This window comes from Oxyura jamaicensis, chromosome Z (assembly GCF_011077185.1).
Source record: "Oxyura jamaicensis isolate SHBP4307 breed ruddy duck chromosome Z, BPBGC_Ojam_1.0, whole genome shotgun sequence".
NCBI classification, from domain to species: Eukaryota; Metazoa; Chordata; class Aves; order Anseriformes; family Anatidae; genus Oxyura; species Oxyura jamaicensis.
Genome location: NC_048926.1, coordinates 45,435,960 through 45,452,551, shown reverse-complemented (window position 1 = coordinate 45,452,551; position 16,592 = coordinate 45,435,960). Strand labels below are relative to the sequence as shown.

General features: G+C 42.1%; 1 protein-coding gene across 1 annotated transcript in view; it reads right to left on the bottom strand.

The window, feature by feature from the left end:
* Positions 1-16,592, bottom strand: part of LRRC2 (leucine rich repeat containing 2) — a 79,325-nt gene that overhangs the window by 49,079 nt on the left and 13,654 nt on the right. The window contains exon 2 of the mRNA XM_035310628.1: positions 15,243-15,388. Coding sequence (XP_035166519.1) covers positions 15,243-15,367 — 125 coding nt within the window. The 5' untranslated portion in view covers positions 15,368-15,388. The remainder of the gene's footprint in view (positions 1-15,242; positions 15,389-16,592) is intronic.

Genomic DNA, 16,592 nt, shown 5'->3' with positions numbered 1-16,592 from the left:
GGGGGCAATCAGAAATGTGTTTACCACCACATTTCAGTCCAGGGAGTCCCTAGAGGAGTACTGAAGAAGTCACTATAGTCAAGGAAGAGTCCTCAACCAAACCACAGCATCTCAAAATATTTTCCTAAGATACATGAAATAGCAAAGACAAGGAAATGGATTAAAGGAGATATATCTGCCTAGTCCTTTTTGTGGTCCTCTAAGATACTGCCTCTATTACCTCTAGTTACAGAGGGACTGACTCCAAAGAATCCAGTTGCACTAGGCAGCAGTACCATAGGGTATTCCCTCCAGCTGCAGCCTGGAAGCACTCAGATGACATCTGAGCTTTCAGATGCTTTTACACATAAGCAAATTCAATTTTTACTGTTTATCTTGCCTATTTCAATCTGACCTTTAAACCTCAGAGACCACTGGTGCAGTAGGGCGCAGAAAATGCAATAGCAAGAGATCAACAGGAAAAGCTAGAAAACAACATTTTCATATACTATAAGAAAAATAAACAGGCCCAAAACACCTACTCATTGTTTTCCAAAACTTGTTTACCAGTGAGCATAACTAATTAACTATAAAAGCTCTCATTGTTGTGCAAAATGGGTGGGAAGTGAAGTGGGAAGAAAAAAAAAAAAAAAGAAATTAGTGAATTGAATCTCTGAGGAACAGAACAAACAAACAAAAATAACCTGAACCATTAAGGGGGAAAAATTGAAGTGAAAGCTCTGGCAGTTTTTTTTCTAAATTATTCTAAATAATCCTAGCTTTTCATATCACTGGTCTTTCTCACATTCCCAACAGTCCTCTACATACAGCTTTTCTATGCCTCTGCAAAGTTTAATTCTTAATTTAATTAATAAACCTCTCATTTACATGGAATTCCTTCATTTTCTACCATGGAATTAAACATTTTATTTCAGTATATATTAATGCATGAGTGAAGATCAATTAATATTAAAAAAGCATCATGGGGTTAAGCTTTTTCCATGGAATTAAACATTTAATTTAAGTATACTTAAATAAAATTTAAGTAAAGGAATAAAATTTAAGTATACTTAAATAAAACGTTTAATTTCAGGATTTCACTATAGCATAATGTAGGCAAGCCATTAAAGTCTTACTACAGCTAAAACACTGATTTTCACTAAGCTTTCAAGACAATGCACAGTAGATATTAAGCAGGATCAGCAGGGAGATGGAATATTTAAGTATTTCCATTTTGGTGAAGTTTTCTTCAGCAAATTCTTCCCCAGATGTTACTTCACCACACCTACAGCAAAGAAATTTTAGAGCACATAATGGAGATTTCTTATGACAGATACATCAATAAGGCTTTTGACATCATTTCCCACAGCATTCTCCTCAAGAAACTGGCTGCTCTTGGTTTGAACTGATGTACACTTCACTGGGTTAAAAACTGGCTGGATAGGCGGGCCCAACGAAGCGTATGCCAGTGGTGAATGGAGTAAAATCCAGCTGGAGGCCAGTCACTAGTGGAGTCCCCCAGGGCTCAGTACTGGGACCAGTTCTCTTTAATATCTTTATTGATGATCTGGATGAGGGGATCGAGTGCACCCTCAGCAAGTTTGCAGACAACACCAAGTTAGGTACGTGTGTCACAGAATCACAGAATCACAGAATTTTGTAGGTTGGAAGAGACCTCCAAGATCATCACGTCCAACCTCTGACCTAACACTAACAGTCCCCACTAAACCATATCCCTAAGCTCTACATCTAAACGTCTTTTCAAGACCTCCAGGGATGGTGACTCCACCACTTCCCTGGGCAGCCCGTTCCAGTGTCTAACAACCCTTTCGGTAAAAAAGTTCTTCCTAAGATCCAACCTAAATCTCCCCTGGTGCAACTTCAGCCCATTCCCCCTCGTCCTGTCACTAGGCACGTGGGAGAACAGACCAACCCCCACCTCGCTACAGCCTCCCTTGAGGTACCTGTAGAGAGCGATAAGGTCACCCTTGAGCCTCCTTTTCTCCAGGCTGAACAAGCCCAGCTCCCTCAGCCGCTCCTCGTAGGACTTGTTCTCCAGGCCCCTCACCAGCTTTGTAGCCCTTCTCTGGACTCGCTCGAGCACCTCCATGTCCTTCTTGTAGCGAGGGGCCCAAAACTGAACACAGTACTCAAGGTGCAGCCTCACCAGAGCCGAGTACAGGGGGACAATCACCTCCCTAGCCCTGCTGGCCACACTGTTTCTTATACAAGCCAGGATACTGTTGGCCTTCTTGGCCTCCTGAGCACACTGCTGGCTCATATTCAGCCGACTATCAACCATCACTCCCAGGTCCTTCTCTGCCTGGCAGCTCTCCAACCACTCATCTCCCAGCCTGTAGCTCTGCTTGGGGTTATTGTGCCCCAGGTGCAGGACCCGGCACTTGGCCTTGTTGAACTTCATGCAGTTGACCTCGGCCCATCGGTCCAGCCTCTCCAGATCCTCCTGCAGAGCCTTCCTACCCTCGAGCAGATCGACACACGCACCTAACTTGGTGTCATCTGCAAACTTACTGAGGGTGCACTCAATGCCCTCATCCAGATCATCAATGAAGATATTGAAGAGGACCGGCCCCAGCATCGAGCCCTGGGGAACGTCAGTAGTGACTGGCCTCCAACTGGATTTGACTCCATTTACCACAACTCTTTGGGCCCGGCTATCCAGCCAGTTTCTAACCCAACGAAGCGTGCGCCAGTCCAAGCCAAGAGCAGCCAGTTTCTTGAGGAGAATGCTGTGGGAAACGGTGTCAAAAGCCTTGCTGAAGTCAAGGTAGACCACATCCACAGCCTTTCCCTCATCCACCCAGCGCGTCACTTTGTCATAGAAGGAGGTCAGGTTCGTCAAGCAGGACCTGCCCTTCATAAACCCATGCTGACTGGGCCTGATCGCCTGCTTGCCCTGCAAGTGCTGCGTGATGACTCTCAAGATAATCTGCTCCATGAGCTTCCCTGGCACTGAGGTCAAACTGACAGGCCTATAGTTCCCCGGGTCAGTCCTCCGGCCCTTCTTGTAGATGGGCGTCACATTTGCTAGCCGCCAGTCAACTGGGACCTCCCCCAATAGCCAGGACTGTTGATAAATGATGGTAAGCGGCTTGGCCAGCACCTCTGCCAGTTCTTTCAGTACCCTTGGGTGGATCCCATCCAGCCCCATCGACTTGTGCACATCCAAGTGCCGTACCAGGTCACCAACCATTTCTTCATGGATAGTGAGGGCCACATCTCTCTCCCCATCGCCTTCCACCAGTTCAGGGTACTGGGTATCCAGAGAACAATCAGTATTGCCGTTAAAGACTGAGGCGAAGAAGGCATTAAGCACCTCCACCTTTTCCTCATCTCTTGTGACTAAGTTTACCCCCGCATCCAGTAAAGGATGGAGATTCTCCTTAGTCCTCCTTTTCGTGTTAATGTATTTATAAAAACATTTTTTGTTATCTTTAACAGCAGTAGCCAGATTGAGCTCCAGATGAGCTTTGGCTTTTCTAATTTTGTCCCTGCACAGCCTCGTGATATCCTTATAGTCCTCCCTAGTGGCCTGCCCACTTTTCCAAAGATTATAAACCCTCTTTTTTCTTCTAAGATCAAGCCACAATTCTCTGTTCAGCCAGGCTGGTCTTCTTCCCCGCCAGCTTGTCTTTGGGCACGTGGGGACAGACCGTTCCTGCGCCATTAAGATTTCCCTCTTGAAGAGCGCCCAGCCTTCCTGGACTCCTCTGCCCTTCAGAACCGCCTCCCAAGGGACTCTACCAACCAGTGTCCTCAGCAGCACAAAGTCAGCCCTCCGAAAGTCCAGTACAGTGGTTTTACTGGTCCCCTTCCTGGCCTTGCCAAGAATAGAGAACTCCACCATTTCATGGTCACTCTGCCCAAGATCTGCTCAAGGGTAGGAAGGCTCTGCAGGAGGATCTGGATAGGCTGGACTGATGTGCTGAGGCCAACTGTATGAAGTTCAACAAGGCCAAGTGCCAGGTCCTGCTCCTGGGGCGCAACAACCCCAAGTAGAGCTACAGGCTGGGAAATGAGTGGTTGGAAAGCTGCCTAGCAGAGAAGGACCTGGGAGTATTGGTTGATAGTTGGCTGAATATGAGCCAGCAGTGTGCTCAGGTGGCCAAGAAGGCCAACAGCATCCTGGCTTGTATAAGAAGCAGTGTGGCCAGCAGGTCCAGGGAACTGATTATCACCCTGTACTCAGCTCTGGTGAGGCCACAACTAAAGTACTGTGTTTGGTTTTGGGCTCCTCACTACAAGAAGGACATCAAGGTGCTCGAGCAAGTCAAGAGAAGGGCAATGAAGCTGGTGAGGGGTCTGGAGAACAAGTGTTATGAGGAGCAGCTGAGGGAGCTAGGATTGTTCAGCCTAGAGAAGAGGAAGCTCAGGAGTGACCTAGTGCACTCCACAGGTACCTTAAAGGAGGATGTAAGGAGATGGGGGTTGGTCTATTCTTCCATGTGCCTAGTGACAGGACGAGGGGGAATGGGCTGAAGTTGCACCAGGGGAGATTTAGGTTGGATGTTAGGAAGAAATTCTTTACCGAAAGGGTTGTTAGGCACTAGAATGGGCTGCCCAGGGAAGTGGCTGAGTCACCATCCCTGGAGGTCTTGAAAAGACGTTTAAATGTAGAGCTTATGGATATGGTTTATTGGAGGACTTGGTATTGTTAGGGCAGAGGTTGGACTCGATGATCTTGGAGATCTCTCCCAACCTAGACAATTCTGTGATTCTGTGATTCCTTTTGAGAATATGGGAGTTCCTTGCTTGTCATTTTAGATTCTCCAACAAAACCACAAATCTAATTAACCTGATTGCAAATTACTGTTGAACAAATTCAATGATTGCACACTTCAAAGGACTGACCATCTTGGAAAACAAAAAGCTTACATTAGTATGAATTTGAGTCATCCCAGTAACTGGAGAGTAATTGGGTTTATTTGGATGGTTCTTCTTTCTGGAATTGCCTACTGCTCAAAGTCTGTATAGGAGACCTTGATGAAAAAGCTAAGAATCTGAAGTGAAGAAATGAAGTTTCACTAGAAGACAGTATTTCCTCTAAATCAGGATGAAAACTGTCACCAGAACACTACATGGTGACACCAGTTTAGTACTCCTGAGTGATGTTTAAATCAGAATTACTAGCCATGCAGTATCACTAAACACTCATATGGAATTTGTATAAGAGCAGCACAGTTAAACTGGAGCTCAGCCCAGACTAATATTACTGACAGGTGAGTAACATTTCCCTCAGTTTCAGGTGGACTAATGTAATTTCAGTCCTTCTGGCAGGCTCTTCAGTAGGTTGTCAAGTATTGTGGCTGAGCAGAAACTTTTATCTTTCAACCCACTTGCGTGCACTATATTAGATGTGATGTATATATGCACAAGTGTGTAAGAGCAAAGGCAAATAACAAAAGTGGCTATTAGTGCTCCAGAACTGCTCCCAGACGGTTACTCATAGTTAGTGTTTGGGACTAAGCAATCCCAGATTGAGTTTTAGTCTTGTTTAGAAAAATTTCTGAATTGAGTATTGAGAAAGAGAATAAAGATAAACAGCACAAATAAAATCTCAGGTCAGGCACAAATAGAGTTAGAACACAGAAATCTGGCAGAGTGAGACACCTGTTTTATTAAACAAAGGTATAAACCATCAGGGAAAAAGTCACTATCTGCTTGCAAAGTGAAAGTTTGCTTTTGACTTCTTACATTCAAGTGTATAGCTCAAAAAAGTGATATAAGCATTTCTGGCTAGTCAGAGCTTGAGAAGAAACTTTTAGAGGAGAGACACACTGAACTATTACCATTTCTGTATACCGGGTTGGTGAATGGAGGAATCCATGCCATTTCACAATGAAGATTTAAATAGATAATCTGGGCAAAGAGCTCTATTATATCCACACTTGAATGGTTAATTCCTCAGCCTTCAATTTTTAACTTACCTGCTTTTCATACAGAAGACAAACATGTTGCAGTCCTTCCAAAAATATCATGGAATCATAGAATCATTTAGGTTGGAAAAGACCATCTAGTCCAACCTAACACTGCCAAATCCGCCATTAAACCATGTCTAAATTCTACATCCACACATTATTTGAAGACCTGGCATGGTTACTCAACTATGCAGCATATTCCAATGCTTCATAACCCTTTCAGTGAATAAATTTTCCCTAATACCCAAGCTAAATCTCCCCTGGCACAATTTAAGGCAATTTCCTCTTGTCTTATCACTTGGTGCTTAGGAGAAGAGACCAATGCCCACCTCACTATAATCTCCTTTAAGGTAACTATGTGATAAGGTTTCCCCTGAGCCTTCTTTTTTCTAGGCTAAACAATCCCAGCTCCCTCAGCTGCTCCTCATAAGACTTGTTCTCTAAACCCTTCACCACCTTTGTTGCCCTTCTTTGGACACAATCCAGCACCTCAATCTCCTTCTTGCAGTGAGTGGCCCAAAACTGAAAACAGTATTCAAAGTGCAGCCTCACAACAGCTGAGTACATAGGGATAATCCCTTCCCTAGTCCTGTTGACCACACTGTTTCTGATACAAGCCAGGATGCTCTTGGCCTTCTTGGCCATCTGAGCTACACTGCTGGCTTATATTCAGCAAGCTATTCACCGATACCCATAGGCACCTTTTTGCTGGGCAGCTTTCCAGAAACTCTTTCCCAGACCTGTAACATTGGATGGTGGTGTTGTGCACCAAGTGCAGTACCTGGCACTTAACCTTGTTGAACTTAATAGAGTTGGTCTCAGACCATCAATCCATCCCTCTGTAGAGCCCTCCTACCCTCAAACAGATCAACACTTGCAACTAACTTGGTGTTGTCTGAAAATTTATTGAAAGTGCACTCAATCCCCTTGTACTTACAGATCATTGATAGAAATATCGAAGAGAACCGGCCCCAGTACTGAGCACTGACAATGAGCCTCAAGCTGGATTTAATTCCACTCACCATGACTTTGTGGGCCTGGACACCCAGCCAGCTTTTAACGCAATGAAGCATACACCCATCCAAGCCATGAGGAGCCAGTTTCTCCAGGAGAATGCTGGAGGAAACAGTGTCAAAAACCTTACTGAAGTCTAAGTAGACCACATCCACAAAATTTTCGTCATCCACTGAATGTGTCACCTTCTCATAGAAGGAGATCAGGTTTGTCAAGCCGGACCTGCCTTTCATAAACACATGCTGACTGGGCCTGATCGCCTGGTTGCCCTGTAGATGCTGTGTGATGGCATACAAAATAATCTGCTCCATGAGGTTCCCCAGCACCAAGATCAAACTGACAGGCTTGTAGCTTTCTGTGTCCTGCTTCCAGCCCGTCTTGTAGATTGGCATCACATTTGCTAGCAGTCAGTCAGCTGGGACCTCCCCTGATGCCAACACATGCTGCATGGGAAACAAGCAGGAGAAGCTGGAAACCATGGTGTAATTTGACAAATATGACCTGATTATCATGGAAATGTGGTGGGATAGATCACATAACTAGAACACTGGAATAGAGGGCTATAAGCTCTTCAGAAGAGATAGATAGGGAAGGAGGGGAGGCGGTGTTACCCTCTCTGTTACAGAAGGGATTGATTGCCAAGAGATGCTTGTGGGTGAAATTTGAGAACCACATCAATAAAGGACGGCTTGTGGTTGGAGTCCACATTAGACCACCTGATCAAGGTGGGGCTGTGGCTGAGGCATTCTTTCTTCAACTACAAGAAGCATCATGCTTGCGTGCTCTCATCATGATGGAGGACTTTTACCCACCAGATGTCTGCTGGGAAAACTACACTGCAGAATATAAGCAATCGAGGAAATTCCTGGAGTGCAATGAGGATAAGTTCCTGATCCAGGTATTAGACAAACCAACCAGAGAAGTATTACTGGACTTGGTGCTCACCAGTGTGGAACAGCTCATTAAAGAGGTCAAGACTGGAGGCAATCTGGGCTGCAGTGACCATGCCCTGGTTGAGTTTGTGATCTTGAGGAATATTGGCCTGACAAAGAGCACAGTCAGGACCCTGAACTTCCTAAAAGTGAACTTCAATATATTTAAAGACCTAGTGAGCGAGATCCCCTGAAACACTGTCCTTATGGACAAAGGACCTGAACAGAGCTGACCACTCCTTAATGATGTTTTTCTCAGAGCACAGGAACTCGAGGTAGCCCTGTGTAAGAAAGCAAGCATGGAGCACAGAAAATTGGGATGGCTGTGCAAGTTCTGCTGGTCAAACTGAGATGCAAGAAGGAAATGCACAGGCAGTGGAAACAGGGACATGTGGCCTGGGAAGAGTACAGAAATGCTGTCCACATGTGCAGGGATGGGATCAGGAAAGCCAAGGCACAGATAGAACTGAGCGTGGCAAGGGGTGCGAAGAACAACAGGAAGGGATTCTGTAGGTACATTGCTCAGAAAGGAAAGGCCAAGGAGAGTGTTTCCCCTCTGATGGATGACAAGAGCAAACTGGTGACAGCAGACATGGAGAAGGCTGAGGTACTCAACAACTTCTTTGCCTCAGCCTTCACTGCCAGTCTCAGGCTTCCCACATCTCTTGCTTTCCTGAACCCGTAGATGGGGGCTGTGGGAGCAAAGTCCCTCCCACTGGAAGTGAGTAGCAGGTTCAAGACTGCCTGATGAAACCAAGCAGGTACAAGTGAATGGGGCCTGATGACATGCATCCCAGGATCCTGAGGGAGTTTGCTGATATAGTCACCAAGCCTCTCTCCATCATATTTGAAAAGTCCTGGCAGTCAGGTGAAGTTCCTGGTGACTGGAAAAATTGAAACATCACTCCCATCATCCCACAAAGGGTAGAAAGGAGGACCCAGGAAACTACAGACCAGTGAGCCTCGCCTCTGTGCCTGTCAAGATCATGGAACAGATCCTACTGGAAGCAATGTCAAGGTACATGTAAGACAAAGAGGTGATCTGAGACAAATAGCATGGCTTAACCAAGGGCAAATCATGCCTGACCAGTATAGTGGCCTTCTAGGATGGGGTGACTGCATCAGTTGTCAAAGGACAACAAATGATTGTCATCTACCTAGGACATTTTTAAGGCCTATAACATGGTCCCACATAACATCCTAATCTTTAAATTTAAATATGGATTTGATGGGTGTACCATTCAGTTCATAAAGGATTGGTTTGAAGGTCGCACTCAGGGAGAGGTGGTCAATAGCTTTATATCCATATGGAGGCTGGTGACAAGTGGTATCCCTCAGAGGTCTGTCCTGGGACCAGTACTGTATAATAATTTTTATCAGCATCATAGACAGTGGGATTGAGTGCACCCTTAGCAAGTGTGCAGATGACACTAGGCTGAGTGGTATAGTTGATAACAAAGAAGGAAGAGATGCCATTCAAAGGGACTTGGACAGGCCAGAGAAGTGGGCCTACATGAACTTAATGAGGTTCAACAAGTCTAACTAAGTGCAAGGTGCTGCTCCTGGGTCAGGGCAATCCCAGACAGGAGTACAGACTGGGAGAAAAATTTATTGAGAGTAGCCCTGCAGAAAAAGACTTCGGAGTTCTGGTGGATGAGAAGCTTGATATGAGACAGCAGTGCATACTTGTTAGGGCTGCATCAACAGAGGAGTGGCTAGCAGGTTAAGGTAGGTGATTGACCTCCTCTGCTCTGCCCTTGTAAGGCCCCACTTGGAGAAGTGCATCCAGGTTCTTGGGACTCCAGCACAAGAAGGATGTTGATCTGTAGAATAGTTCCAGAGGAGGGGCACAAAGCTAATCGGAGGAGAGGGCTGGAGCACCTCCACTGTGTAGAAAGTTTGAGAGAGCTGGGGGTATTCAGCCTGGAGAAGGCTCTGGTGTGACCTTATTACAGCTTTACAATGCTTAAAGGGGTTTTATAAATAAAATGGAGAGCAACTTTTTGCTCAGGCAGACAATGACTGGACAAACAGAAATGAGGGGAGATTTAGATTAGAGTTTAGAAGGAAATTCTTCACTCAGGTTGGTGAGGCACTGCTCAGAGAAACTGTGGACGCCCCATCCCTGGAAGTGTTCAAGACCAGGTTGGATGAGGCCTTGTGCAACCTGATCTAATGGGTGGTATCCCTGCCCTTGGCAGCGGGGTTGTAACTAGATATTCTTTAAAGTTCCCTCCAAAAAAGCCATTCTATGATTCTATGATTGTTCACCATTGCCAGAATCTAGACAATGCAGTGCAAAACAGTGCTTTAACACAAATTTCCTTTCATGATATGGACCTCCATAAACAAATAATCACAAAACAGTGCACTTTTTTTTGTACATTTTGTGTTTTATAACCTATGGATTTAGATTGGCATCGCTTAATGGGATAAAGAACATAAGTAAAATGAAATTACTTTTCCACAGCAATGTACTGTTTGTCTCTATATTTTCTTTTTTTTTTCTTTCATACTCAGTTGCTGATTTATATATTCACTCCAAAAACAGAGGTCCTTTAAACCATTTAATGGTATTTCTGCAGTCCAACAAAGCCAAAGGCGAGACAAAGGACTGAATTAATTCCACCCAAAGTGATCTGACACCAGTATCAATGATTTGATGGCAGGTGCCTGAGGAGCCCCTCTCCTATGAAGCCAGGATGAGAGATTTGGAACTGTTTAGCCTACAGAAGAGAAGGCTCTGGGGAGACCTTATGGGGGCCTTCCGGTACTTCAAGAGGGCCTATAGGAAAACTTGGAATGAACTCTTCATCAGGGACTGTAGTGACAGAACAAGGGTTAATAGTTTTAAACTGAAAGAGGGTAGGTTTAAATTAGATATTAGGAAAAAATTCTTTATTATGAGAGTAGTGAGACAATGGATTAAGGTGCCTGGAGATGCCCCATTCCTTTAAGCCAGTTTGGATGGGGCTTTGAGCAACCTGGTCTAGCGGAAGTTGTCCCCACCCATGGTGTAGGGAGAAAGGAGGGGGGGTCAGGCAGAGAAGGTTGAACTAGATGATCTTCAGGGTCCCTTCTAGTACAAATTATTCTGGGAGTCTATCATTCTATTTCAGAGGGACAGATATGAGCTACTTGCAATATTATCGGTGTACTGTTCTGTAGAAATAGGTTTCACTAGCCAGCTGTTTTAACATCTGTTCTAGAAGCTGTAAATTCCCCAGATTTTTGGAAGTTCTCACCATTAATGCAAACATAGTTCAAGTTTTGCATTCAGTTGGTTTCTGTCATAGAAAATCTTTAGGCAAAAACAAGAAATATCTTACACGTGACTGCTTAGTGACCTTGCATGAACTAAATTACTTTTCCCCAAGGCAAGCAAAGTTCCCTAGAGGTTAATTGGGAGTTTCTCCACAAATAACACACACTACATTTCACAATATATTATCAGTTCATTTTTCATAGTAACACAGCTGATGGGGAGCTGCAGTCTCAAGGGCATTAGTGAATTATAACCTCTTTGAGAAAAACTAGAGTTTGTTAATAAAAAAAGAACAAAAATAAATAAATAAAAACATCTCTGCAGGCCAAATTCCAAACCTTTTTTTACTCAAGGATTTTAATCCTTGAGTAAGATACCAGAATTTGGTGACATATGCAACTCGTTGAAATAATGATATATATTTCCACAGGGAGACATTATTTCTGTTAGATATTTAATCAAAATTACAATTATATATACTTTCAAGTTTACAGCAAGCAAAACATTGTCATGTTTTTGGCCCTACCTTTGAAAGCATTGAAAAGCATCTAACCTGTGATATGACCTTTAGAAACTGAAGGCCAGAGGTCACAGCATGCCTCATAAAATAAACAGCATTATTCTTTTAACTGCATTTTGAATTTTATTACTGGTATTCTTATGACTTTGACCATTACTGTATCAGCTTTATCCATTCTGCAATGCCCACATCATAAGAATGACTGTGAACTTTGCCATTCATTTCAGCAAGTGATATACTGATCACTCACAACCAGAACGAAAGCATGATTTCAGAGGCTTTTTTTTCCCAGGAGCTCTAAAAGTAGAATTAACTGGAGAGGAATCTGGTTGTTAACAGGAAGATACACAACAAGACACAAGACTATGCAAATTGCAACCTAGAGGAAGAAAATAAAAATCATTTGTGAATGCATCAAAGGTTCTTGGAACTTTTTACTTCTCTGCTTCATATCTTAAATTCCTTCCTAAATTTCAAGTTGGTTCAGGAAGATAGCAGAATGACTTTGAACCTCATTAGTGGAAAAGAAGCAGAAAAACCATCAAGCTTTACCCTTTTAGCTGAAAGGGTACTGATAAATAACCATAGGTGAAAACAGAAAGGAGAATGGTTGTGGGTTTGTTGTTGTTTTTGTCTAAATGGAAAACACAGCTCACAATGAGTTCTAACCTGTGTTACCGAAGAAAAATGTGAGAGCTGAAATTAGCAGAGCATAAAAAGTTACCCTCTTTCCTTCTTACATACAGAAGTTCCTCATGCCTGGCACTTCTGGTTTGCTTTTGTACCAGTAAATTCAGAATTTATCTTCTGCATCACAAAAAACAAAAAAAAAAAGAACAAAAAAAGAAAAAAAAGACAAAGAAAAGATGCCCAAGGGGTGTTGACATTGGGACTGACTTCATCAATTCTGAAGGCGGCTGCATAGGCAGTTGGAAGTTACACACATGGATGTCTAACCATAATACTCTTTTTATGAAGACTGCAGTGGCACCCTGTGAGCCAATAGCTGACACAGACAGAGGTAATGTAGCAAGTCTTCTGCTTTATCTGCCACACAATTGTACAAATTGTACACTACTTAAAGCCCAAATAGAATTGAATCTTGCCAGGAATGGCAAAAAGAAGTGCTTTGACAAGTACATCAGTGACAAAATGAAGACTAGAGAAAATGTGGGTCTTCTGTTGAATTAAATGGGAGACCTGGTTATAGAGGGTAATGAAAAGAACAAGGTTCTGAAGGCTTTCTTTGCCTCAGTTTTTGCCAGCAAGACCCGACTCCAGGCTCCAGAGACCAGGCTGAAATGTTGGATCAAGGAAGATGTGCCTTGTGAAAGAGGATACGGCCTGGGAATACTTCAGCAAACTAGGCATACACAAGTCCATGGGTCCTGTTGAGATGCATCCGAAAGTGTTGAGGGAGTAGGCAGATGTCATTGCAAAGACACTCTCAAAATGTTGTGGTTGATTGTGGCAATTGGGAGAACTGCGCTAAGAGTGGGGGAAAGCAACTGTCACTACTATCTTCATGAAGGTCAAGAAGGAGGCCCAAGTACTACAGGCTCCAGAGGTCCATGCAGCCACCAGAGGGACCTTGACAGACTGGGGTGACAACGGGCTGACAACAACCTCATAAAGTTAATCAAGGAGTACTACAAAGTCCTGCATTTGTTGAGGAACACCACCAAACACAAGTACATCCTGGAGCCACCAAGCTGCAAAGTAGCTTTGCAGAAAAGAACCTAGGAGTCAAGAAGACAGCGATGTACCCTTGCCACTACAAAGATGAATGGTATCCTGAGCTGCATTAGGTGGAATGTTGACATCAGGTCCAGGAAGGCAATCCTTCTCCTCTACTCAGCGCTGGTGAGGCCTCACCTGGAGTACTACATCCAGTTCTTGGCTCCCCAGTACAAGAGAAATGGAGCTATTAGAGACAGTCCATCAAATGACTGTTAAGATGCTAAAACACTGGAGCATCTATATGAGAAAAATGTTGAGAGAGCCTGGAAAAAAAGAAGGCTCAGTGGGGATGTCAGCAACGAACATAAATAACTGAAGGCGGGCTGTAAAGAAAACAGAGGTATAGACTTCCCACTGGTGCCTAGTGACAGGGCACTAGGCAGTAGACACAAAATGAAACACAGAATGTTCCCTTTGAACATCAGAAAATACTTCTTCACTGTGAAAAAGAGTGAGTGCTGGAACAAGTTGCACAGAGAGGTGGTGGAGTCTCCCTTATTGGAAATCCTCAGAAGTTCCTGGGACATGGTCCTCGTGGTTCTTGGCCACCTGCTCTAGGTGTCCTTGCTTGAGCATGGGGGTTGAACCAGATTACCTCCTGAGGTCCCTTTCAACTTTAGCCATTCTTTGATTCTGTAATATAACAGCTAGGATAGAAATCAGATTCAATGGGATTTCATCACAAATATCTTAACTTCTGTTTTCCACCATCAGGAACATTCACAACAGCAAACTTTCTCTGCCCCTCAGCTCATACCAAAAAAAAACTTATTATTGTTAATCTGAAGTAAGATCTTTTTTTTCTTCTTCTTTATTTTCTTAGGATTATGTTTTTTAACATAGGATTTATGTAAAGATGAGAGAAGCAAGATAGTCACTACTAATGTCTTGAAGAGAAAGTACATACAGAAAAGGCAATCAAACTGTGTATTTCCCTGATCTCCTCTTAAACAAGCTGATCTGCTGCAAGGTCAGCATAACAGTGCTGATAGTGAGAATCTGTGAGTCAGATCTTCAAAACGTTGCACCAAGGTCTAGTACCCTTAAATGAGGGCACTGTTTAACCCTGTGCATTTTATTTTTAAAGCATAAAGTGGTTTTTATTGCTTTGTTCTCTTCTCAGAGGGGAAAAAATGATAAATCATATATTTCTAATATTGCCAACACAGTGTAATATTTCACTGTCTCTAATAGGGGCAAACATAAAGAAAGCAAAATATAGCTTAAAGAAACTATAAGTTATATATAGATATATGTATATATATATTATAATAATGATTACTGGTATAAGCTCTATAATCAAGGGTCTTTTTAATATCTGAAAAACAACAAAAAATCTTCCGGTAGTGTGTTGTTTTTTTCTACCTTCTCTCCTATTCAGAAACATTTGTGTATGTCCATTTATTTCAATCATTTATTTCAATCATCTTGCTTCTCTTGTCAACTCAATAAGATTTAAAGTATTTTGCTGTACTGTATTTTATGAGCATGTTTTCATGAATTCCATAGTAAAAAGCAATATAGCATACAAGAAATGGAAAGGTACAAAATGTATGATTTTTCTCTTCAGATTCTCTTCACAGTAGACAAGTGAAATACACTATCACTAAATCACAATCTACATAGGAAAGAATTGGGGCAAATGAAATACATGCATAGTTACTATATAGCATGTATTATACTTCTCCTAAAATCCTTTATGAGAAAGAGATATGAAATCAAGAAATATCACACAAACATACACACAAATAAAAAACAGTCTAAATAAATAAAAAGCTATTGCTCAGTATATGCCAATGTAATGAATAATAATAATGATTTCAATTTAAAAAATAACAGAAAAGTTGGCTTACTTCTCTAATGAGCTTTTTTCTAATCTTTCTTTCTCTTTCCTCTGACGTTCTTTGTTCTTCTTAACTCGAGTTTCCCACAGTCCTCTTATGAGAGAAAAGTCAAATATTATCACCTGATGCCCCATACTGTTGACATTGAGCTTCTCCTGCAAGAAGAAGCCATGATGATCACTTTGGGAGAGAACAATGAGAAAAATAAGGGAAAGAACCATCATGTTTCGTTAACAGGGAAAAAATAAATAAATAAAATCTAAAGAAATATTAACATAATATGCTTTCTATCTTACCTAATTTTGTAGTGTTTTGTGCTAGCAGTAATCAATGTTACATACAAGGTATTTCTACATAAAATTAATGGCTACAGATAAATGTTGAATTTTCAGGAATACTTGCACTTTTCCCTGACAAAGATAAACACACAGTGCAATGAACTGCCAATTTGATTAAGTAACACTGATTAAAATAACTTTAAGGACTTTATGGTTATAGCAATTTATGTAACTAGTGTTAAAATGAGAACTAATACAGTATTTATTCATCATAAATCATGCAAAAGCATTCCATCTTGAGTTCTTACCATAATGATTTTTATGGACCTACTGTAACTGTGGGTGTTTATCTCTGAAATTAGTTAAAAGATCAGCCCTATAACACAAAATAAAAACTTACTTTCTGCAAATATAAGATAGTTCACAAACAGTGAAAACATGATCCCCATTTATTAGGACATGTAAAGTTATCTTCCAACAGTTCAAGGGTTAATACCAAAGTATTACAACCCGAGGCCATCTTTAATGTGGTGTTAAGAACTATGCTGAACTGGATCCTAGCTCACCGATCTTTCTCTATTAAGTTAAAAAGACAGAGACAGAAACTTGCTTTTCCCAAAGTTCATCACAAAGTTCTCATTCTCTTTAAAGGGGAACATCACTGAGCTTGGCCAAATAGGAGCTGTATCATCTTGCAACTTGAGGATGGAGAAAACATTCTGGAGCACCTTTAACAACCACAAGAGAAAACTTTGGATTTACATCTTATGAAACATAGTGTGAATAGCAATATGGTGTCCCATACTAATCTGTAGGAATGGTTCAGTATCAAAAAGGAAACAAATCACCTACTAAATCACTAGAAAAATACAGGTATAAGTCTTGAGAAACAGGTAAAACAGCACTCTTGCTCTCTTGCCTGGAGTCACTGGTGAGGGTGTAAACCTCACAATACGTTTTTTTCATGAAATACAGGTACAAATAATTTCTGTCATTATTAGTTCTTTGTGTGCTGGACCACTGTGAACAAATCTTATAAAAAAGAACATTGAAGCCTTTTAAAAATAATTGTTTTCATATA